The sequence below is a fragment of the Lynx rufus genome, unplaced genomic scaffold (genome assembly GCF_022079265.1).
Source record: "Lynx rufus isolate CCGP_SWC_20201006 ecotype Redwood Valley unplaced genomic scaffold, mLynRuf1.p SCAF_1, whole genome shotgun sequence".
NCBI classification, from domain to species: Eukaryota; Metazoa; Chordata; class Mammalia; order Carnivora; family Felidae; genus Lynx; species Lynx rufus.
The window spans coordinates 127,233,253-127,259,487 of record NW_025814823.1 but is presented as its reverse complement, the minus strand read 5'-3'; the positions used below and the strand labels follow the sequence as shown (position 1 = coordinate 127,259,487).

General features: G+C 37.1%; 1 protein-coding gene across 1 annotated transcript in view; it reads left to right on the top strand.

Annotated features, from left to right (window-relative positions):
* LOC124517405 (cAMP-specific 3',5'-cyclic phosphodiesterase 4D-like) overlaps nucleotides 1-26,235 on the top strand; it is a 545,211-nt gene that overhangs the window by 510,899 nt on the left and 8,077 nt on the right. Inside the window, exons 3-5 of the mRNA XM_047086845.1 lie at nucleotides 6,945-6,981; nucleotides 14,760-14,833; nucleotides 19,982-20,031. Coding sequence (XP_046942801.1) covers nucleotides 6,945-6,981; nucleotides 14,760-14,833; nucleotides 19,982-20,031 — 161 coding nt within the window. The remainder of the gene's footprint in view (nucleotides 1-6,944; nucleotides 6,982-14,759; nucleotides 14,834-19,981; nucleotides 20,032-26,235) is intronic.

Below are 26,235 nucleotides of genomic sequence, written 5' to 3'. Positions count from 1 at the left end.
AAATAATAAATTCTATTTATACTAATGAGGCTGGTGATGGGTTTTCTCGCCCAGTACTTTTTTCCCTGTTATTTGAAATACAGAAGGCAGAAGACCAACATACTTATGTAAAAGGAAAGAGAGCCTATAAAATTTCCCTAAGGATCACACATACACACACACACACACACACACACACACACACACAGACACACACATTTACATATATTTACATATATGCACATAAATGCCATCTTAAGAGGACTTTGTTACATTCAGCATGCATACAGTCTTGCTACAATCTGAATATGGACATATGATATTCATCTATCAGCCAGAACCTGGTTAGAAACCAAAAATTATTTTACTTCATTGTATTTATTATTTCATTTCAGGGTGGAAGGACCTGCAAATCAGTAGGTGGGCAAAGTGTGTTTTGTAAGTCATTGATACTAATGGTTTCCATAAATGGAAAATGCACTAGAGGTTGGTCATTGTTTTGAATGTGCTTCGGGCATTGATAAATATATTACAGACACAGATTCGCAGTATTTACTTGCAGACCCACCAAAGTCGTACTGCCCAAATTTGAATCCTGGACTCATCACTCCATAGGCATGCATTTTTTGTCCTTCTTAGGCTTCCCTTTCCTCATCTACAAAAAGACTTTAATAAGAGACATTCAATGTAAAGTGCTTTACACAGTGCCTGGCACACAGTAGTCATTCAATGAATGTTAGTGGTCATTACTGTTTTATAATAAGTATAATTCTTTGTGATTGTTACCATTATTATTTATAATTTTGTTAGATCTTTGTACTCTTATTTTTTAATAATTATATTGAAAGCTCCATTTAAGAAAAAAATAGTAACATATTATAAGGGCCATCAGTGCTGAAACCAATAAGACATTGAGTTATTCTGTGGGGCATCAGGGTAAAGGTCTTCAGAACAAGTTATTACTCAAGTATATTAGGAAATTACAATTCAAGGGCAAAGAAAGGATTAAAAGCATATAAGATAGGCTATTTCCTCAATAAACTTAAGAACTTGAATCGCCTCATTCACCTGTTTTTATATTAGCTTATTTTTCTGTTAAAATTGAGGAAAGATCGGTAAGTTTGTTTTTCCTTTTTGTGCTGGTATGGGATATAAACACCAAGGTGCTCTTTAACTGGGGTAAACATTCCAACTTGATGACTGGTAACGATAGTTCACATTAGCAAAAAAACATCAAAGCTAGATATGCAAATACCCACAAACGTGGCTTGGAGTTTGATAGTGAAAAAAGAAATTGGAACATACTACCTTATACAGTATTGAACAGTTTTAATTTTGCTCCTGTATTAATTTACATTATTTTGGATTTTCAGTAAAATGTTAGACCTTCTTGCCCAAATACAAGTTTTGGTAGTTGTGACTTTTGACCGAAGGACCAAACTTTTGTGGTAATGGATTATATGAATTCTACATGGCAGTAGCTTCAGGGAGGAAAATCACATTCAGGTCTGCCAGAGGTTGGCTTTGTTATATACAAACATCATTCCCTGGGGTTCATAAATGTAGGTACTACTTATTATTTTATTTTGCTTTTTCACTTAGAGTGTAGCCAGTTCTAAATTAAAAGGCTGAGCACTTTAGAGGACCAGTGTCATCAAGTGAATCTGATACAAATGAAGTACATTTTTTCATTTGTTGTTTGTCTCTTTGTTTTAGCAATATAATGCCTACTGAGGAGTTTATCAAAATCATAATGCCTTCTTCATAAGTAATTTTGGAGGGTTCCTTATATTCTTAAATGTGACATTTATAGTTTCTCGAAGCCAACATTATTTTTTTGGAAAAATAGATCACCTTTTAAAAATGGTATCTACAGGGCGCCTGGTGGCTCAGTCGGTTAAGCGTCCGACTTTGGCTCAGGTCACGATCTCACGGTCCCTGAGTTCGAGCCCCGCGTCAGGCTCTGGGCTGATGGCTTGGAGCCTGGAGCCTGCTTCTGATTCTGTGTCTCCCTCTCCCTCTGCCCCTCCCCCGTTCATGCTCTGTCTCTCTCTGTCTCAAAAATAAATAAACATTAAAAAATAAAAATAAAAATGGTATCTATGGAAAAATAGAATTTAGTTTCTCAAAATGTACTTGGTAGCCAAATTTTCCCTCATACATTTATTGTCTGAAACCATAGTTTTGTGATTTTAATTAAAATGGTTACAAGATAAAATATTCAATATCTCCATGAATTTTTTTCTCAATGAACCCAATTCTTCATGTAATATTTTAACACTTAGCTTCATCTTATGAGTGCTTTACCAGAAATAAGCACATTATCTTTAGTGAAGTTGTTTTTTTTAAATGTTTATTTGTTTTTGAGAGAGACTGAGAGAGAGAGAGAGAGAGAGAGAGAGAGCGCATCAGTGGAGGAGGTGCAGAGAGAGAAGGAGACAGAGCATCCAAAGTGGGCTCTGTGCTGACAGCAGAGAGCCTGGTGTGGGGCCGGGACCCACCCATGATCTATGAGATCATGACCTGAGCTGAATTCAGACACTTAACAAACTGAGCCACCCAGGCACCCCTTTACTAAGTTGTTTTTAAAGAAATGAAAAACTAAAATGAATTTGAGTATTTGTACAATTATTTAAAATCATTTTAATTTTAAAATAGAATTGCATTTATATTTTAATACATTTGGATTGGTGTCTACTTGAAAAATTTAGAGATTACTAAAAATAGACAAGAAATATTAAAAATGTTTTAAAAGTATAAAGGCATGTACAATTTTTCATGATTCAATATATTTAATGTTAAAAGCAAGATATAAAATGAAATATACAACATGACTCTAATTGTGTAAGAAATCCTGTATTCCATAAAAATCATATATAATATACATGTGCTTACATAATCCAGAAGGAAAATGTCATTGCCAGTTATTGTTGAGTAGTTCTGCAAGTTTTTGTCTGTATTTTCCAAGTTTCCTACAGTTTATACATGATTTACATTCACATTGTATGTATCAGTTTTTTAAAAGCTGAGGTAGATTTTTTTTAAGTTTTTATTTATTAATTTTGAGAGAGAAAGAATGAGCAGGGGAGGGGCAGAGAGAGAGGGAGAGAGAATTCCCAAGCAGGCTCCACACCGTGAGCACAGAGCCTGATGCAAGGCTGGAGTAGATTGTGTTGTCTGTTTGTTTGTTTGTGTATTGTGTATGTCTGTACTTGTGTGAACATGGGAGCAGCATGGTGAGTAGATGTGTTCATCCTGTGGCTCATTCTTGGGTGTTGTCAGATACCCTAGGTGCCCAGAAACATGCTTATGTACGTATTAGAAACGGGAGCATACTTGTTTCTCTCTAATTCCAAAACAAGTGGATTAAGGGTGAATTGAAGATGGATGATAGTTTTGAGCCAAAGGGAAAAAAGACACCAGGATTTCAAAAGACCAGTTATCTGTATGTTTATCAATCCACTAGTCCTCCTGACAAACCCCAGAGGAGAATTTCTTTCTAGTTTTATGGCAACAGAGAGTGAAGCACAGAAGATACAGAAGTTGGCCCCAGATTAGATTTAGAAAGTAAGCCTGAGCCCGTGGCTTGCGTTAGAGCATTATTTCATATAACCATTTGTGCTAAAGTTTGCAATGTATAACAATCAGATGCAGCGGGTACTTTGTGGCCATTAATGCTTTTGGTATCATAGGATTAGGGATCTTTGCTTAATAAAGTAACACTTTCTTCTCATTAACTTCTTCTGCCTTTCCTTCTGGTTTAGTAATAATAAAGTATGGAAAGGTTGCTGCCCTAGTGTGCATCAGCATGATTTTGAAATGAGCTAGTTTACAAAATTATATTCTCAGGTGCTGCTGTTGGTTGAATTCATTTTGTTAGATGACACACATTTTTTCCCCATATTTAAGTACTTAAATAGTTTCCAGACCCCACTGAAGTCTCTGTGAAAGGGTTTGCTTTTGGGTTTCACTTCTTCAGGTTTTTTGCTAATGTTTGTGGCTTCTTACTACAGAAAGAATGAGGGTAGAAAATAAAGTAGGAAGTGATACAGAAGTAGGGGAAGGATGGCCAAAGGCACAGGGAGTAGTTCTTAACTCTTACTGTCATTCCTCTTTGAAAAAAACAGAAAATTCGACAGTGCCCATTGAGCCTTGTATCTCCCGGCCCATGGGACCCAGTCATGTCTCTCTGGAAGAGGGCACAGCCAGCCCTCCCTGCCTAGAGTAGGTGACTCTGTTTCAGCCCATAGTAGCCCCAGCAGGAGACTGAGCACTTCTTTCCACATCATGAGACCAGAGGTGCATGGCATGGAATGCTGTGACTACTACCTAGGCCCCAATCTCATCGCCCACATGCATACATACATACATACATACATACATACATACATATTTACATTAAAAGTCAAAAATGGAGCTTTATTTCTGATCCCACCACCCATTCCCTGTCATTCTCTTCCCACCTGTCCCTATAAATATACCAATCCCCCCAAAAAGCTATTTTTTCTTCCCTGAAAGCATTCCCATTCCTTTTTTATTAAAGTTTGTTGTTGTTATGTTTGATTTTATTTAAATGAGAGAGCACTGTTACATAATCTTCTTCAGAAGAATCATATCACCAGAAGGTACAATTTCAAGTCTCCAGACAATACTCATTGCAAATTTGAAGCACACTTCTCGTCAAATGATAGGGGACCCTACAGTCTCTTCCCATTTTAGGGAGTCCCCATGATCTTGTCGTGTGTTATTATAATTCCTTCTAGCTACACTTTAATTAGCTAAGTTTCTTTGTTTAAAAAAGTTCCTTGTTTGGAATGCTATTCAAATGCAACATTTCAGAATCATTTTCTATCATGGGCTTTTGTGCGTGTGTACAATTATAGGTGATTAAAATTCACAAATACGTTAAGCCAAATTATCAATACTAACAAAATGAACCTTCTTTGGATCATACTTACCAGCTCTGTTCTTTTATTATAATACGCACATTATATACGCACATGTGTATATATATATACACATTATAATACGCCCAAACATACTAAAATGTATGTTTATATAGTATTTATTTTCCTCCATTCACAAAACAACATACATTTTACCTGCACCATTGTACTTGTGACAGTAGGTCCGATAAAATATTTCAATACTGAGGTGAGGGCTTAGACAAAGACTTAAAAATTATATATTTGTTATATATTCAAGGATGATTTAAGCATTACATCATTTTGAAACGAACCGGGATTTGGGATTTGTTCTCTCTGTCCCTCTTCCACTCTCTCTCTCTCAAACTGAATAAACTTAAAAAAAAAAAAAGAAAGAATAGAAATATTTTTACTGTTACTGAACTGAGGCAATCTTGAGATATTTGAGAAAAACAATTTCTGAGCAATTTAAAAGAATGAAGTCTCTCCATCACTAAAATTATAACTGTCTTTCTTTCTGCTTTGACAGGGAAGGGAAGCAAGACTGATAAATCATCGTAAATATTGTATATTCTAAATATATTTTTTACAAAGCTTGGGAATGAAATACAACCAAAGAAAGAATTCGTGTTTTAATAAACATTCACACCCTTTTTAGTTTAGAGTCATCCAATGTAATTCATGTAAAAAACTAGATGACTTATTTCCAGGGCTGAATTTCAGATTGGTGGTATGCATTGGTCAGGATAACTTAGTTCTTAGAAAATAAAGTTTATAGTCAGACAATTATAAAAAATAAAATAGAAGACTGTCTCTTGGGAAAATACCTAGATTTCATTTTGACTTTAATTTTGACCATCTGATTAATCTACCAAAAAAAAACAGGTGTCCTCCTCCCCCAAATGTAATCCCGGAGCGAAGGGTTGTCAAATAGCACGTTTCCTTTAAAGTGTGTACCGACCTTTCCCTGCTTTTTATTTTCCCACACTTTGAATTCCAAGATCCCTGTAATTTGATGATGTCTGTAACAACTGGTCTAATCATTGGTAATGATCCGTGTACTGACGTCATCCATATGCAGCTTGTGCTGAAGCATATTTCATGGGTGTTGTTTTAGGTCATTCAGTCCGTTTCAGAATTGTTCATGACCGAGTGAACAGTTCACTTGCAGTGTTCTCAGTCAAAGTCATGTCCAGGAAGCTTTCTGTGTCGAGTAATTACATTCACCTTTGATGAAAGAGCTTCAGCCAGCGAGATCAAGAAATACCCCATGGAGATTGTAGAAGTGCCTCTCACGAGTTACTCACACTAAGAGATACCACGAAAGAACTCTAGGCCCCGGTTCCTCACTTTTCCTCTGAGTAGAATGTTGCACAACTTTCCTTGCCTTTCCCGGTTTCTCCCAGTCACGTCATGCTGACACCTTGCTCCCGCATCCCAGGCTCGGTGTAGCCGAGGTTGCTGCAGCAACAGCACACACGGGGTAACATTCCCCCGTAGCTACAGCAGCGGGACGTGAGTCAGTCGAAAAGTTTCGCCGAGTTTTTATTAGTGTATGATGCAGTCCATTTCATCTACAGTTGCCAGCCTGTCCAAAAGTCACACACCATGATGCGGAAGACTCGATGCTCATCACCTTCAAAGTGTTAGCTGGTCCAGGGGCCTCTCACTGAAGCCACTGCAGTTGCCAGCCCCTTCCACAGCACCCTTACTAATACCTACCATAAGAAGCCAGCCACCTCCGGCCCCGCTGCCGGAACTCATCTTCTGCTATTGTATGTCCTGTGTACTTAATAAGCAACAGTGACCTTGCTTGATGATCAAGAAGCCCCTTTTCACCAAGGCACCTGGACAATGTTTAACATCCCGGAAGACTTTTTTTCAACCCACTGGCTGGGAAGACCATGTGCTGAAGAATAAGGATGGAATTACTGTAATTCTCAATGGGAAATTATGAACGTGGAGCTTACATTTAATATCGGTTAAAGGTGGTCATAGAGTTATCATAATTTCTAACCCAGGATTTGGTTTGTTTTTCAGACATGGAGATGACTTGATCGTGACTCCATTTGCTCAGGTAAGCCCCGTTTCGTGAACGGGCAGGTTTGCCGCAGATTTGAGAATTTAATTTGAGGGATTAGTTCTGGTTCTTAATGTCACTGTAAATCAAATGCAAGTATAAATAAAAATTCTGTGGTTCGTTTAAGTAATTCAAAGGCAATGTTAGAGGATGTGACCTTAACCATATTGGACTGTTTCCTATAAACCCATAGACCTGAAGAATGTCTTTGCTTCAGATTACAAATTACCTAAGTGACATACTTAAATGAGACCATATTTCCTTAGCTGATATAAACACTTGAAGCAGAAATCTATACCATGGATTAAGTTACATTTAGTATATTTAGGTACATGATCAGTGCTTGAAATTTAATATTTCAGTTCAACCTAATGCTTTATTTACTCCCTTTTTTATGTGTCATTTGTACAGATTTAAATTTATCTTTATTTGCTCCCTTTAGGCTTACAAATCATGAAAATAACCATATGACATAAATACTGGAAAATGATAAAATGATCTTAAGCATTTGGAGTATATATTAAATGGTTGAAAAGCAGATATTCTTTGTATAGGTCAGTGCTTTGCTACCCTAGCTGTACATTAGAATCACCTAGAAGCTGTTATCCCAGGCCCTAGGTCATATCCCTAATCAACTGGATCCAAAAATCTGCGGATTGGATCCGAGTACCTGTATTTTTTAAAGGCCCGGTATTTTTCCAGGAAAAGTTGAGAGTCACTGATATAGATAGACTCGGGAAAGAATAGAGTATTGATTTAACCAGGGCATGAAACAGGCTTAAAACCAACACTGACTGCTAAAAAGAAATATTGAGTATGAGAATACAAGTGATCCAGATAGATTATAAAAATCATGATAAAGGCTAATCATAATTATAACTAAAACTAGTTCTAGTGCCTTGGGCAACTCATTGAACTTCTCTAAGGCTTCTTTTTTCAACCAGCAAAGGTGAAGGACTTGTGTGATAAAGGTAGACCCCAGTTCAAACCCCCTCTCTTCCTCTTGCTCAGTGAATGGCCTTGGGCAAATCAAGGAACTTTCCCCAGCCTGGGTTACTCCTCTGCTAAATGACAGTTCCAATAGAACCCACTTTGTGAGGTTTTTAAGATATTAAAATAAACTTGTGAAATGCTCAGCACAATGTCTAGAAAACAAAATGAATTTTAAGTGTTATCAGTAAGAGCTCTTTCATGTCTAAAATGTTATAATAGTTTTAAAAAAACAACGCAGGGTGTAGATAATAGAATTATTCATAATTCTTCTACTTTTTCAAATTTCATGAAATTTTATAATTGCTATAACTTAGACCAAAAATTTAGTTAATCCATAAATAACACACCATATAATAGTGATTTTTTCATTACTGCCAGCAATTAAAAGTAGAATGTTACCACCATATCTTTTAGAAGAGTAATGACTTTTTTGCTTAAGGTTTTTCCAGAGATCATAAATTCTTTCTAGTACCCATATTTCTGCGTTCAAAAAACATTTACACTCTTCATTGTTTTAATCATATTTTGTGATAACAAGATCATATAAATTTAGGGATTTTTAACTGATTACTATTGAATACCCATAATTTTATTTCTAAGAGTGAGAGCTGGGTGAGAAATTAAAATCAGGTAAAATAATATAAGTAACCATCACCAAACATAGAAATAATCATTCCAACTATGGTTTATTCAGGTAATTAACTATTATTGCTTCTGACTAAAGTCTCTGGATATTGTTTTAAGAAAAATATATCTAAATATATGGTAAAAAATGAGAAAAAATATGTATATGATACTTCAAGTAGTATTTATTAAATAACAAATACTTTTATTTAAAAAATAAATTTTTCTCCAATAAATAGATTAATAAGTTTGATTTGGTCCTTGCCATCGATGGTCTTAAATTCCCAAGAAATCTATATAATTATACATATTCTATGGTATTCCTATAATCTACAAAAAAACCAACAGAATTTTAGTACACTGAGAAATATATACATGTAAAAAATCATTTATTCTATGTTAGCAAACTTTTTAAATAAATATATATACTTAATACTTTTGAAATTAGGATTTGAATATAAACCAACTCTGCATAGTATATAGGCATATCTGATGCCTGAAAATAATCCTGGAATGTATTTAGAAGAGTTTACATATGATTAGCTCAATGTTTCATAACACCTTATGGAAGGTGGTTGGTCATTGGCCCAGAGGCTGCAGATTTGTTTTGTTTTGTTTTGTTTTGTTTTTTAAATGCTTCATATTTTCACAAATGGCCTTTTACTCAAGTACATGATCTGGAAAGCTATACTAGAATTAAAAAAAAAAAAAAAAAAGCCTGTTAAGTACTGAACAGTTTCACCACTGATGGGGCATCTTTGGGAAAGCAGATAAAAAGGCCCAGTAAGCAAGTTTGTCTATGACCTTCTCTTAAGCCCTGTTGGATGCTCCTAGAATATTTTGTTGACCTAACCAGTAATACCTTAAATTTTTAGTATGAGATATAATACCATTGAATGCTAAATATTATAGATAATGCTTAAAATGAAAGATATTTAGTCACTTGAAGTGATGTCTGCATTATTTGGCTTAATATGTCATAGTTGTTTTTGCAAATGGATAGGAGACTTGATTTTACACAAGTCACCCAAGGCAGTGTTCAAACAGACCAAGAATTATCCCCTTCCTCCAGTATGCTTTGGAGTTTAGAATTTCACACTAAATTATTCTGGCTAAAAAGACATTCTCCTTTCAAAATATAATTTCTTTTGCCATAAAAATTTTAAAAAGAAATATAAGCAAAAGGAAAAAATGGAAATTTCCCATAATTCCAAACCCCCAAATAACTAGTATTGGCATTTTACTTTACATCTCCCTAGGTTTATTTTTTTTTTTTAGTGTATTTTCCTTTCCATAATCCTTAATAACCAGCCTCACACTGTCCAAAGAGGTCAAAGGTCTCCAAAACCCACCTCATCTGCCTCTACTTGAGAACTCATTGCTTTCTGCCTGAGTCTCCAAAACGTGTTTTATTCCCCAGTCATGGATTTCTGTAAAGCTAAGAGAAGAAAATCTTGTTATAAGACAATTTAGAAAGACATCCAATTTGATGGACATGGCTGAAACCTAACCAATTTGGACAGATTTAATCTTCAGAAGGGGTCCTACAACACTGCTTCAGACTGTGTTCCCATGTCCACAACACTGTCCGGGTAAGAAATTCTTGCTGGTGTTTAACCTAAACTCTTTGCCACTTCCAATTTCTTATATTTCCCCTATAACCTCAAAATCTTTTTGGTCCTCAAAAAAGTGACATCTTTATAGATGTGTCTTATTTCCATCTTGAAATATTCTCCTATGTTTTTGTTGAAATCTTCTGGTGTGGGGATTTTCTTAGGCACAAAGGCTAGGTATTGAGAGGAATCCCAATGCCATGCCACATCATGCCTCTCTACAACTGGCCTTTTCCTCCTAAAAGTATAGGAACAGTTTGGCCAGAGTTCTTTCCGTAGACTAAGGAATACCAGTGAGACACAACACTGATGAAATTTCGCAAACTCTGATTTTTAGTTAGCTACGTCTGGCCACACCTGTCCAGATATGTGATATGACTACCTTGTAAAACTGCAAGCCAACTAGAATTCTCATCTAGGTGAAATTCTCATCTTGTTAAAAGAAGTGTAATATTTGACTAAGGAAAAGCCAGGAAATACCCACTATTATCTGGGATCCCTGGAGAAACCCCATGTTAAAAAACTAAGGAGATATACAGAGTAGGAACAGATGAGTCATTTTACCTTTACTGTAAGCAAAATATAGCACCTAGGATAATTTTGTAAAAATGTACCAGTCGCTAACTCTATAGAACATTACTGTTCCATTGGCAATAGAACATTGCCAATGTATTACATTTTTAAGGCCCCTGAGTATCCCTGACCCATTTCACCCAGTAGCAGCCACCTTGTGGCTCATCTCAATCTCCAGCTTGATGAGTCCACCAGGCGCCCCTACTGGCTTGTAAAAGAAGTTGGTCATCACATTTCAGTTGTTTCTGCTAGTTTTTCCCTGATATTTTATTAAAAGAAATTACAGCTAGCATCTTCTAGGAATCAAAGTACTTTTTAGATTTAATTATATGAAACCATCAAAATCAACCTCTGTTGACCTACAAAAAGAGCAATTTCATATGGTTTAACTAAAACATAACTTGGAAAGAAGTTTTCTATCAAAATGACCTTTCTATCTTATAAATAATTATACTTTGACTCCATTTTTGTTGTTATTGTTTTTGTTTTTGTTTTTTTCTGGAAGTAAAACCAAGGTGAGGAATTCTTTCTTGTTCTCCCTTTCCTCAAGGCCACTGGCAACTCTTGGTCTGTATTTTAGCACCATCTATTGGTATAAAGTGTATTTGGAATGAAAAGTAATCCTCAAAATTCTTTGTTACCTTTTAAGCAGGGATTTTTAAGGAGAATGTTGTTGCCACATCTTTTTTTGTCTGTTTGTTTGAAGCAACCTCCTTTTGACATCTTTTTAAGAAATCATTGACAGATACATTTCTTTTAGTCTATTATGTTCAGTTGTTTGTTGTTTAACTTTTAAATGAAACCCATAGTTTCCTGCTATTTTCAGTGAATCTTATTGGTTAATAAATGTTTAAAAGTATTTAAGAAAATCTAAGATTCATGTGTATAAATAATATTTAATCCTTCTCCTGGGCCAATACATCATCCACCTCTACAAAAGTTTTCCATAGTGCTGTCACGATTTCTTTCCTAAAGTGTATATATGTCTCATCATTGAAAATGTATTTTTGACCTTGACTGATTACACTGTTGCTTGGAGGGGCAGAAGAGAAAGAAATGGCCTTCATTTTCTAACCATTGAGCTGTGTAAGGGAAAAACCTCAAGGTACTTTTTGGTTAGCACACCTTAAGGAGTGGAGAAAAGTATAGGAGTTGCAAAGCCCTGACTATAATTCTCAAAAGGTTGAATTCAAGGGGAGTGAGAGTTTCCCTGAAACAAAAGCAAAGAATAACTAGATCCTTACTGAGGGGCTTGAGTCAAACTGTTTCCAGTTCTCCCACACAGCCTAGAGTTCCAGATGCTTCACTCTGTGGCCTGCAAGACAAGTGAGAGCATGAAACACTAACTCCGTGCAGTCGTGATGTAGGCACCCAGGATCAATCAGCTAAATCCAGGGCAACGCCCCTGTAGCATATGTCTGGAACTTTTATTTATACTTCTGCCAGTATCATATGTGTGCTGTAGTGCAGGAGATAATAATTAATCCTTATTAGAAATTTTATAAAGTATTATTTGTCCTGCCACAGAAACAGTGATCTAATATCAGCCCACAAAAGGCACGATGTATTTACAAAGTTATTTACTGCAGCAGTGTTTGTAAAAGCAAACGTGAGGAGACAACTTACAAGTCAATTTGGAGAGGGCATAGGCGGCATGCCTGGATGAGGGGCTGGAAAGGAAATTTATTTTTTCACTTTTTATTTTGAAGTAATTCATGCATATAAGAGAATATATCTAGTTATTATCTAAAATATAAAGGACACTAAAGTCAGCAGCTAAAGAAGTAGAACAGTACCAATATGTTTAATACCCCCTGAGCATATGTTGTCAATTTCATCTGCCTGCCTCCTCTCACAAATAACAATAATTTTGGTTTTTGTCTTTATTAATGAGGGAGATATATAGTTTACATTCTACCCTTTGTTCTGTTTAAACTCTGTCCTGTGTGAAGATAGATTATGCAAAAACTACATGAAATTTAAATTAATATCTGAAACAAAATTATCTGATTTAATAACCTTTACTATAACAGAGTCAAAAATTGTTTCACAGAAAAACAATTATAGTCTATCTTTCATGAACTAATGTTTTCTTTCAAATGAGTGTAGAACTTGAATTAGCTGCAGCACTATTTCTGTTTATCCAGGTGTCAAATGCAGTGCACTCACTATAATTTATTAGATAAAGGTCTCAGAATTCTGAGGTTAAAATTCTGTCTAGAAAAAAGGAGTATTTAGGGAGTGCAATAATCTCATTTAAAATATTTTATTAGTATATTTGATATTCAATCCTTAAAGTCTAAATTAGGCCTGTATGATTTAATGACAGTGGATCACTTATCAGATTTATTTCTATTTCTGCATCATTCAAGACTTCATGCCTAATGAAAGACAGCATGCTCTGATGTCAGCACTTCGTTATTTGAATACTCCGTCATAGGCAGCATGACCTTTCAGTGCTGTGAGTTGTTTACATGTGATAATGAGCCAGGTTTTTCCAGTGACTGAGTTAATCATGGTTGGCACCTCAGGAAGCACCGTTAACCCCTTCAGGGGATAATGCTGTAGGTCACTGTCCTGGGGTGTAAACAGCACCCCAGTGACCAACAAGAATCAATGCCCGTTTCAGAAATTTCTGAGACATTTTTGTCTTAGAAAAACATTTAGACTGGCTTTAGTCTAAGTCAGAGCTGGATGAAAACATTTTGGAAGTAGTTCTGGAACAGTGGGAACAATGATGGATTTGTGTTCCCCACCCCCCTTTGTTACCAATGATAGGAACTAAGTAAACTCCCCATGCACATGCCAGATCATTAAACAAATGGAATGCTGCCATCATGGGCTAATATTCTTTGAGTGCTTTCTGTTTGCCGGGCACTGTCCTTGGCACCTAACCTGTCATTTCATATCATCTTCACAACAGTCCTCAAAGACAGCTATCACTATCCTGGGTTACAGAAAAGGAAACTGAGGTAGACAGAGATTATGTAACTTGTCTAAATTCACTGAATACGTAACAGAGCCAGGCAGTCTGGGTCGTTACGTAGTACCTAACAGGACAATTGAAATCTATGTTTTAGATAAACTCAACATTCTGGTTGTCACCCACATTACTTATAATCTCACCTGATGTAGGCTCTACCTTGAAGGAAACTCACCCATTCTAGTGCAAAGGGAGGCAGGTAAAGCTCTTGCAAATGTTCTCTCCTAGCCTCACTTCCAGTTCTTTCGCCACACTAGATTAGAAAAAGAAGGACCTTCAGAGGTAGATGGGACATACTGGTCCCGCCTTGTGTATATGGGTGTGTTGTGTCTATGTATTCATTTCTTCAACAAAATTCTTTAGTACTTTCTCTAGGCCCAGTTTTGAGCACATAGGGTGGTCCCATTTTATGTGAAAATGCATCCTTAAGAATCTTAAAATTGATGATTCAGATAACCTTAACAAAGAAAAGAATTTTTCTTTGCTAGGTAGCCATGTGGCAAAAGTGAAAAAAAATTTTAAATTCACCTAGATTTCTGACTCTGAAAATCTGACATTCTTAGTGAATATTTAAAGAGAATTTGGGAACATATATTTAAAATTTTACCCCTAAAGTGAGAGTTTCTTATTATTTTGTATTATACTATTTTTAATTTGCATAATTCATAACAATATGTATATTGCCTAAGATATTGTTTTGATGGCTGAGGAATCCAGGAATACTGTGTCAGCTTCTGCTACGTCACCATATTCATTGGCAATGAGGAGAAATACCTGGGAAATCTTTGCAGTCTGACCACTCCAGATTTCAAATAGATACATGTAAACTTCACTAAGGGCTAAAAGATTCTTTAGTGGTATGTGAAACTAGGTTGCAAGCAGTATCAGGTTTTCACTTAACAAACTACTTTTTACATCACCAAACCATTTTAAATTGCACTAAAGATGGCTCTGTTCCAAGGAGCTTAAAGAGTCCCTTTTTGTTGTAGGTCTTGGCCAGCCTGCGAACTGTACGAAACAACTTTGCTGCATTAACTAATTTGCAAGATCGAGCACCTAGCAAGTAAGTTATCCTTTCCCCACCCCGTCATGCTAAACTTTTAGACGGTGTTTTCTGAGTCTGGTTGAACTCAAGGCAATGTATTTGATTTCTCTCAGTCGTTGCCATGTTGTCTAACCATTTACACTAAGGCCTAAGATGTCCCGTCAATTTTCTATAATACTTGCAATGATGGTTCTAATATCAGAAATGAAGCCGTATGAGAAATAAATATGGTGCCTGCATCTGTCAGAAATCACCTGGCATAATCAGTCCTCTGCCCAGTTATTCACACTCAGGGTAACTCTATCGTTTTGGCTTTACTTCATAAATTAACCGTGGACATATAATCTCATCAAGCCTTAAAGTCAATCCAAAGTCATCCTCCTAATTCTAAGACACCAGTTTAACTTGGAGAAGCATTGTATCATATCAAAGATCTTTGATTCTCCTGCTGTTACTGAATCTCAGATAAGGAGCCTCATGGAGCAATTAATAAAATTGTGATTTTTTTTGTGTGTGTGTGATAACAGAGGAAGCATTTGAAAGACAGAAAGCTGAGATGGGAAATAATTATAATTTGAATCATCTAATAAAGGTGAAAAATCTAAAAAGAGAAAATAATTTTTCACGATTAAGTGGAAAACTAATTACTCAAATGCTCCTTATTTTGGCATTCTATCATTAATAATAAACAACAAGTCATTAAAATGTAAACTCCAGAGGCTCTGGGTGGCTCAGTCAGTTAAACATCCTACTTCAGCTCAGGTTACGATCTCAAGGTTCACTAGTTTGAGCTCCACATCGGGCTCTGTGCTGACACCTCACAGCCTGGAGCCTGCTTCAGATTCTGTGTCTCCCTCTCTCTCTGCCCCTCCCCTGCTAGTGCTGTCTGTCTCTCTCTCTCTAAAATAAACAAACATTAAAAAATTAATAATAAAATAAAATATCAAGTCCAAATAATTTACCAGAAGAAAAAAACATTTCTTTAAATAAATATTAAGATAACAGTGGATAGAAATTTATTTAAAATTATAACTCGGGGCGCCTGGGTGGCTCAGTCGGTTGGGCGTCCGACTTCAGCTCAGGTCACGATCTCGCGATCCGTGAGTTCGAGCCCCGCATCGGGCTCTGGGCTGATGGCTCAGAGCCTGGAGCCTGTTTCCGATTCTGTGCCTCCCTCTCTCTCTGCCCCTCCCCCATTCATGCTCTGTCTCTCTCTGTCTCAAAAATAAATAAACGTTAAAAAAAATTAAAAAAATAAAATTAAATAAAATTATAACTTATCTAAGTCTATAAAAGTATATGGAAAATCTGAATAATAATTTTAATTGTTTTAAATGTTTTTTATTTATTTATTTATTTATTTATTTTTTATTATTTTTTTTTTAATTTTTTTTTTCAACGTTTATTTATTTTTGGGACAGAGAGAGACAGAGCATGAACGGGGGAGGGGCAGAGAGAGAGGGAGACACAGAATCAGAAACAGGCTCCAGGCTCTGAGCCATCAGCCCAGAGCCTGACGCGGGGCTCGAACTCACGGACCGCGAGATCGTGACCTGGCTGAAGTCGGACGCTTAACCGACTGCGCCACCCAGGCGCCCCAATTTATTTTTTATTTTTAAGAAGAGAGAGAGACAGAGTGCAAGCAGGGGAGGGGCAGAGAGAGAGAGACAGAGACACAGAATCTGAGGCAGGCTCCAGGCTCTAAACTATCAGCACAGAGCCTGATGCAGGACTCAAACTTGTGAACTCTGAGATCATGACCTGAGCCAGAGTCAGACGCTTAACTGACTGAGCCACCCTGATGCCCCGAAAGATCTGAATAATTTTAAATAAAATCCCATAATAATGTAACTGACACATTCACATTTTCCATGTGAATTAAAAAAAAAAAACTCTGGCCACTATGTATGCATTTTCTATGATAACAAAGGTTTTTTAAAAACCAATATAAATGTTACAACGCAAGTAATTATTCGAATGGAACCCAGAAGCTTCAGTCAATTGTCCTGTTTTCCAAGTAATGATTTCGCAGTCCTGTCTCCTCAGTCTGAACATTTCTCACCTTCTTCTCCACCCCCACCTCATCCGTTGGGCTAATTGCAATCCATTCTTTAGGTCACAGCTTAAATATAATTTACTTGGGGTCATCGTCCCTGGCTAACACCCAACATAACACACGTACACACAGGTCCCAGACTTGATGGTACGTCCTTCCATGTCTGTGTAACTGCATACTGCACCTAACTCCTATGTTAGCACATATCCCTCTGTGCTCCAGGTACCTATTTACTTGTCTGAGCGCCCCTGAAGAATGTCAGCCTGCAGCCATTGGGGGTGTGTGTGGTTGACGTGTGTTCCTGGTGCCTCACACAAGAGCCAGCACAGAGCAGTCACTCTGCATGTGCTTGTTGGCTAGAAGAGCAAAGTGATACTGTAGCATGTGAAATCTGAGGGTTTACTTGCAGTATTTGTTTACCATTACCAAACGTGTCTTCTGTGCTCCATGGCCATATAATATCCCAGTGATCTCAACAGCCTCGTGGGTATTTTGGCATTTGGTAACTCATAGGTAACGTCACCTCCTCTTTGGAAAGTCTCAGCTTCACAGGAGGCATGAAATTACGGGTGTCACTCGCAAACATTTTAGTCCCAAATATTAAGGCATGTCTTTGAATAGGCAAACTACAAACTTTATAATGCCTTTTATACTTCCTTCAGACATGGTCACTTGGGTACCAACATCTAAACCTGTGTCAGGCAAACAGTTTACCAGACAGGTGTGAAGGCAGCAGACTGGCTTTCTGTCTCTAAAGAGATGACCTAAGACCCATCCCTTGAAAGATAAAGTTCTCAACTGATTTGCAAGGATGAAACAGATTAAAGTGGAAAAGAGCAGCTAGAGGATAGAAACTCATAGTTTATGCCTAAACCTGACCTATTGTATGTCCAGTGACATCTAACCAAACAATATTAGCTGGTAGTCTCTAAGTAAAGGCCTTTGTAGTCTCTCTTTTGGCTAATGCAGATTTGTACCTCCTTTACTGATTCAAATTGAATCAAACTCTTCATGTATCAGAATAGCAGAAATTAGTCTACACAGCTAAGCTCTGCTGCAGACAGCGATAGTGAAATGGTATAACTCTGGCTTGTCACATGATGACCATGAGGAAATCAGAATTTTCCCTGCTGGACACTTACAATGCCACTAAAACATTTCCAAGCTTACCCTTGGATTTCATGGAAGGCATGTGAGGCCTTGCACAATCCACCCTTTTTGTTTGCTACAGGAAAGAAGTCCATGAGGAATGCATGTGAAGCCTGGCCCCTGTGGGTACTCAAATGTGCATTGCTGATTTTACTAGTCTATCACTGGTTTCTATCATGTTGCTCTTTCTTGCCCCTGAGATTTTTAATTCCACAGTGAGTTCTGACCCATTCTTCATTAAATGATTTACCACTGTAACCATGATCAAGTGATTAATATTGTCTGCTTGTCATTATTTGTTGAAATACCAATTTCCCAAGTCCCCAAATTGTAGGATTGTTATTAAGAGAAGATAATAAATAAAAAGGCAATAACTCGGTTTTCTAAAACTGTAGATGAGCTTAAGATATTCATTTGATACCATTTTTCAGATAAAACGCTTTCTAGATTTTCACAGAGCAAGGACTAAAAAAGGAGTAATTAAGATATAAATTATTTGAATAATATACTCTCAGCAAGAAGATCAGCTCTATTTCAGAGTAACAATTTAAAGCATCACCCTTTCTGTTTTATGAAACATTGATCAAGTTTTACATTTTCTCATTTCATTTACTAATAAAAACCAGAATAACTTGGCAGTTGATCATGGTGCATTTCCAGCCAAACACAAAACTTCAATCCTAAAGTGACATCAATAAACTTAAAAGCAGTAAGTCAGAGCCAGACACTGCCTGGAACCAAGGCAGTGAGAATTTAGAAAGCACTAGACTGCATCTCCCAATTAAGAGATGTGCCATCTCAGGAAAGCAGATTTGAACACAGCTCTGCAAGAGTCTGTCATTTGCACAGATGCATGGCTGTTCATCCTCTTTCCACAAAAGCATCTTAAAAATAAGGCAGTATGGCAGAGCGCTGGCTCTAGAATCCCACTGCGTTAGTTGAAAACTCAGCTCTCTTATTCTGAACAAGTGACTCGACTTCCCAAAGCTTTGTTTTCCTCTTTTGTAAAACGAAAACAATGAGATAACCTGCTTTATGGTTTCTTTTGAGGATCAAAGTAGATTATTCATCGAAAGTGCTCATTTAGCACAGTGTCTGACACACAGTAAGTGTTTTGTAAGTGTTAGTTAAGTGTTAAAGATCACTATGCAATATTTTAAAAGCTTCCAATTGTAAGTAAGTTATAGACCATAAGTGATATTCTTTTCAACATAATTTATTAAGCACTGATTGAATAGTGGATACGTTGTGGCTGGACTCTGTAGAGATACATGTTAGTTTTAGAGCAGGGGTTTTCAGTTCAAGGGGAATATAATCACCTTGTGAAACTTTGCAAGCATCTGAAAAATCAGAGAATACAAGATAGAACCTACTTAAGTACCTTTGGTTTATAGTGTTTCTGCAGTCTCTATAGCATCTATTTGGACAAAGCATTGATATACCTCTCTGATAAATGTATCAGAGATGTTTCTCAATATAAGGAAAGGAAAAGGAAAGTGTTTAAATAGCTTCTCTAATTGTAACACAGTCTCCAAGGAGTCATTCACTTCTGAGAATTTATGCCAAAAACAAAAGTTTCTCATCGCTGTATTAGGGAAACCACTTGTCGCTTGACTGTTCTTCAAATTCACAAAGTTTGTGTTTGCTCTGTAAACCCTGGTTTAATTGAATGCAGTCAATTAATAAGAACTTCCTCCTCTATCATGTTCCTGTGACATTTACTTCAGCCTTATTTTCCCCAAAGTCTATCACTGTGAGATTTAACTCTTTGCTTTTTTGACATGTGTGATATTAACTATAGACTAGGAACTTAACTGGCTAGTCTGAGAGAAATCTTCATTTGCATGTCCTGCCTTAAAAATAATCCTTTGAATTAAAATGGCATATTGGAGATGACTCCGAGAGTCCTGAGATTAACATGCAGACATATTTACTGCTTTGTACTTTTCTCTCTTTGTCAGAAGATCACCCATGTGCAACCAACCATCCATCAACAAAGCCACCATAACAGGTAAGAAAGATCTAGAAGCTTACTCTTCTTCTGTCTAGAAAAAAAAAAATCATATCTTCCAAGGTTCAGCATAACACTTAACACCAATTTTATATTGCAATTCTATAATTTTAAAGAAATTGTTCCCTTTTTCTCTCTATTATCATTTCTATCCTTGAGTCCACAAGTTCTCCATTTAAGCTATTATTTAGGAAATCTTTACTGATGTGCCGTCTTTAAAGACTATTTAAATCTGTGCTGATACATTGCTCTCGGCATTTGTATTACGAGAGATAGTGTTACCTTCCAAATGTTGACCATATCGTTTCCAGGCTTATGCCATCAGCATGACATTATTGTGTGGTAGTTTGTTTTAATGAAAGGGAAAGCATAAATAAAAGGGACCTTACTGGTTAATTGATATCCCAGTTGTGTGCAGGAAGGAACACCATTCCAGTAGTCCTGATTTTGGCTCAAAGTGAGAATAAATTTACTTTGGGAGGGGAGAGAAGTAATTATACAACACAGGAAAGTTCAATGAGATCAAAAGAACAGATGTTTGGGGAAAATAAGGGAAAAGAAGGATGAGGGACATAAAGGGCAAAAAAAAAAATCATCCCAATTCCTATTAATCTATTTTAGACATGGGGCTTGACCTCAACTGAACCAAAAACAGAACAAATGATCTCATTTTGCTGAACCTGAAACCAAATTGAACTCATTTAATCATTTCTTGAAACCCCAATTGATTCATTAAAATAATTGCCTGGAAAAGAAAACCTATGTTTTCTAAAATTATTACCAGAAGAAAATTAACATATTCTCCAAACTAGACCATTACTTCATTTGATTCAAGTGCCTTCCTTGGACTCCAACTCAGAATATTTTGAGAGCTCCTTATTAAGCTATTAGTGAGTACACTTTGCTTGAAAGTTAACGTCCCCATTCAGGTCAGCACTTTTAATCTGGTCTCCTTTGCGGTCACATCAGAGTTGATTCTGGAACAGTTGGTAATGTTGTTCTTTTTGGAATGTCTTTTGAATGGGATTTGTATTTCAACGAATATTAAATGTTTGGTTCTTTTTCCTATGTTTATCTTTCAAGATCTTGTTGGTGATGATTTTCAAGTGTCATTTCATAGTGTATGCCTTGTCCATCACATTTCTTCCTGTCATTGTACAAGATATAGACTGAAATTCCTGTATATTAAAATAAGTTCTTTGATTAACAACTTTTTTTTTTCCCAGAAAGCTGAGTTCAATGTCAATGGGTCTCAACTGAGATAGGGGTATAGAACTGGATGGCCCTGTCTCTGTACACTTGCCTCTTACGTTGAGGGACAAGCAGGCCAACCTTTGTGAGCCTGCAGCTGGGGCTTCTAGTGAGAGAGGCCACATGGAAGCTCATCCCCAGCCCTGCTTCAGGCTCTAGATCTGACCCCTACGCAGAGGGGTCACCTCCCCACCCCTACTATTTTTGCCACAATCAGGACTCTGACATTGTAGTTTGAACAGAACGCAGTGCTATTTTGGTTCCTGGACGCTTGTGTAGCTTGAGGTCACATAGGAGCCAGCCTCACAGGAGCATCCTCTCCAGAGAGCAGCTGCAGGTATCGGTGGAGATTGTTGTGTCCATCAGGAGGTGGTGGGTGGTCAGTGGTCCAGGCAGCTGTCCAACCACCCTGGCAGATGCTGGGAAGTGATTAAAGGGAGAGTAATTGCACTCAAAGGGCACTGACTTTTCTTAAACACATGTGAGAGACCCTATAGAAGCCCCCACAAATGTTCACATAGTGTTGAGGCCCAGGAGTTATACCAGAGGGAACTTTGAGCCATTGAAATCTGAGAATTAAGGTTAATATGGCCTCATTTGTACCCACAAGCTCCTGACCTGAGGCCTAGGGACAGTGGGGCTACAGAAATATCTTATCTAGGAAGGGAAACTAATTAACTGTCATTAACTGCTTAGTGCAGCCGTGTTCATCACAGAGCACAATGGGAAATTAACTGGAGAATGGCAGTCTTTTTTCCTTGTCCCAGCCTAGCCAACCAAGGTGGAAAAGTGGAATGGAGGCTGTGGGAATGAGGGCAATGGCAGGAAAAGATTTCTGTCTCTGAGCCCACTCTGTAAAAGTAGGCTCTTAAAAACATAAACTTGGATAGAAGTAAGAGTTGAGGTACACAGAAAAGTGCATCTCCTTCCTCAGCTGCTGACTGTTCAGGACCTATACATCCAGGTTCACGCCTCCTATTGTTAGAACCCAGCTATTCCTGTGTCATGGTCCTGGGAATGGCAGAAAAGAGTGTTAAAAAGGGTCAGTGGGGCACCCTTTAAGATGAACTTGACCTTCTTAGATATTTTGGTTAGGATCTGGAGGAACAGTGCACCATATGGCAGAGTCCAGGAGTGGTCCAAAAGGCTGCTGTGGTGCACAGCTCCAGGGGCCCCTGGAGGGCAACCACTTAGAACATCACGGATGGGTGCCCCTGGAATTGTGTAGCATGGGTGTTCTGCCTGTCTAGAATTCAAATCATGCTCTACCATGATAGCTGTGTGGCCCTGGGCAGGCCACATACCCCTCTCTGCCTTGGTTTCCCCACTTATAAATTGGTTATCATATTTCCTACAGTTATTGCTAAGTAAGGGGCATTCACATATGGATGCTCTCAGCATCCTGCTTCGCAGAGTAGGCATGCAAGACATTTTCTCTTTTGCTTTGCACTTGTTTTTATTCTCTGTAGGTAGAACAAGGGATGATGGAATGAGTAGGGCAGAGAGATGAAAGGAGGAAAAAATGAGAGAAAGAGGCTTGTAGGGTCATAAGAGAGAAAATATGGAGCCCCCCAAAATGGTCAAAATGGACACACTTCCTTGGTGCCTGTCAAAAGTGGGTCTTCCTATTGCTCCCAGTGCTGTGTCCCTACTTTTCCTCACTGCCACACACATTGGTGGCCCTGTGATGTGGGCAATAAAGTATGGTGCAGAATCATTTTCAAAATCTAAAATAATGATCTCTCTACAACTTCTCCGTAAATCAACCATTTGATTTCTATAAAAGAACAGTTAAGAACTTTGTCTACATGTGTCACACTATGTTTTCTAAAGCTTTGTCCCACAGAACTTACAATACCCTTTTCTCCTTTGAGATTATTCCATTTGACATGTGTTTTAAACCCAGGGAAGTTTGATTTTATATCATTAGGGTTAAAGCGTGTAAATCACTTGGCAGTTTCTATTTCCATAGCTAATGTACATCTCCAAATGTACATTTATAAACGAGTCTCATTACTAAAGAGCTATTTTGTTCTTTAGGGTGATATAACAAACACATGGCATGTGGGGTTTGGAGCTGGAGTACAAACCCTGGGTCTCTCATTTGCTTTATTCCCTCATTTGAAGAATGTAGATATGAGTAGCTAACTCTCAGTGCTGTTTCAGAAATTTGGGGAGATAATTTAGACAAAGACCAGAAGTCAGCAGGTTATGAGTAACTCCCCAAGTGTTTCTTCCTATAATCCTAATCCATGTCTGGCATCTATTGTTGTTGTTGTTCTTAAAGCTAATTTGAAAGCTTGTAAGGTAGAGGAGGAAGACACTGATGATGTGTCAGCTTTTCTGGAACATTTCATCAATGATTGTTTTTAAACAGTAATCACAGGACATTTTAGGAATCCTTGTATGACTTAGAGCAAGGCTCACCTACTTAGGTCCTTAAGGGGCAGTGAATAATAGAACTAGAGTATGTTGAAACATGAGGGGGCAGCAAAGCGTCAGAGATGGCCAAGCCATCGCTGTATTGTGCTGTTCTGTATAGGTTTTGGAGTTTAGCTATGCCTCTTTAGACACAATTAGTCCTTTCGAGCATTTCGTTTTCAAATGGTGTGAACTCAGGAAAAGCTACCTCATACAATCTTGTCATGTCTTCACAGTATCACTTTTCACTAAGTTTCTAATTGCCACATTTTCAATCCCTTTAATCATTTTCAAATTAAGGATTTTCATGCAAGAATGCAACTCAGAGGAAATTTAAACTTCTCTATTGTAAAGTTGAGAAAATGAGGCCTAGTGAGAGTAAATGGTACTTAGACATGGATCCAGGAGTATATATCTCTGAGTCCAGGGGCCTTCTTACACCCCTGTAAAACCGTTCATCATATTAGGGTAGCTTTCAGACCCACTTTAGAAGTGTATGCGTTGAGAAAGTATAAGTATTAAAGGATACTAATTTATGAGCAATAGATACAGAACTGTATTTCTTGTACATAAACTTGAAAATTAGAAAAAAAGTCATGTCCTATCTCCTCCCTGGATGAGTCTTTATATTTAGAGCTGTTTCGATTATATTCACTGAATATAACCTCTAGGCTCTCAGGTAAATCGAACTTGGAGGTTTAAGGCAAATGTCTTTTGGCTCAAGATTTTAAAAAATACAAGTTTTTCTCTATAAGTGATAAAGTGAATATAATTGCTTACACTTTACCTATAGAGGGAGCCATGTGATACAGTGACTAGCATAAAACAAAATTGATTTTAGTCCACAAAAAAATTGGTGTAAGTCTCCACTCCACATATTTTACCCTGAATATTCACAACCCCTTAAAAACCAAGTGTTTTCTAAATAGAATTTAGTCAGTTCGGTAAGTAGAAGATATAAAAAGTAAATTATCCAAATAGTACTAATTAGTTGAAACCCAGTGAGAATAAACTTAACCTTGCATGTTTATTGTTCTTCTAAAGCACAAAGTCATTCCTAAAATCCAACGAGGGGACAAAAAGAATACCAAAAGTACTTAACTGGAACAATTATTGTGTTATTATCTGGACTAATCATTTAACATTTTGAGCTTATTAAAGAAAAGACACCAGGAAACTATTTTATGGTGACAATAGTGATGCTAGGTACTTAGTTAAGTCATTGTAAGTCTGTGTGTGTGTGTGTGTGTGTGTGTGTGAGAGAGAGAGAAAGAGAGAGAGAATAACAAATAGTGTATATAACATAAAAAGAAATATGTGCAATAATAATTGAAAGCAAGATATGCATAAAGAAGACAAATGGGTCTAGGTGAGAGAGGTCAAAGAGACATTGGATGGAAATGCATGTTAAGGTGGTGTGCATGCAGGAGGAGACCAATCCATTGCACACAAGTCCACTCTACTAGTAACAGGCACCACTTCACCATGTACTTCCCCTATTTTCCCTTTTCCTTTAATAAGAGCACATTATAGCAAGACTCTGATAATTGCAGGAAATGGAAGCTCAGTTAGCTTTGTTAGGAATGTGATTGAAAAATGATTGTGTATGGGACTGTTTGTACATTGGCTTTAAAAAAAAAAATGTTTATTTTTGAGAGTGAGCAAGTGAGGGAGGGGCAGAGAGAGAGGGAGACAGAGAATCCCAAACAGGCTCTGCCCTGTCAGTGCATAGCCTGATGTGGGGCTCAAACTCACCAACTGTGAGATCGTGACTAGAGCCAAAATCAAGAGTCAGACGCCTAACTGACTGAGCCACCCAGGTTCCCCTGTACATTGACTTTTTTGCAAGTTTTTTTCTTATTTTACTTTGACACTTAACACATCTACTGACTATCGAGTTTTTTAAAGTTTTTAAGCCAAAAGAGGTTACTTTTATAAAAATTCCTTCATGAAAAAGACCTCTCCAGAAAAAGCATTGAATTGAAAGATTTCCTTAAATACTTGAAGTATGACTATATGATTATTAAACTTATAATCTTTTAGAGGTATAAAAGTCTGTTTCTTTTTTATAAGCTAACCTGTTTTGCCTTTCTATACTTCTATTTAAATATATATTTATAAATACATATGTGTGTGTGGAGATAGAGAGAGAGGGGAAGCAGGTCTAACACAATGACTTTTCAACCAGGAAGTGATTGAAATAATACTTGGCGTTATAAACAGTGAAAAAAACAAATGTGTAATCATGGGGAAAATAATTAATTGAATATGTATTGCCTGAATATCTGCTCTGGGTATTTTGTTACAACATTAATTGACATAATTAAATGAAACTGCATGTTATTTAGTCAGCCAGTATGAGTCGAACCCTATAGATTGAAAACCTAGCTTTCCTTTTATTAGCTTTTTAATTTTTTTTTTAACGTTTATTTATTTTTGAGACAGAGAGAGACAGATCATGAATAGGGGAGGGTCAGAGAGAGGGAAACACAGAATCTGAAACAGGCTCCAGGCTCTGAGCTGTCAGCCCAG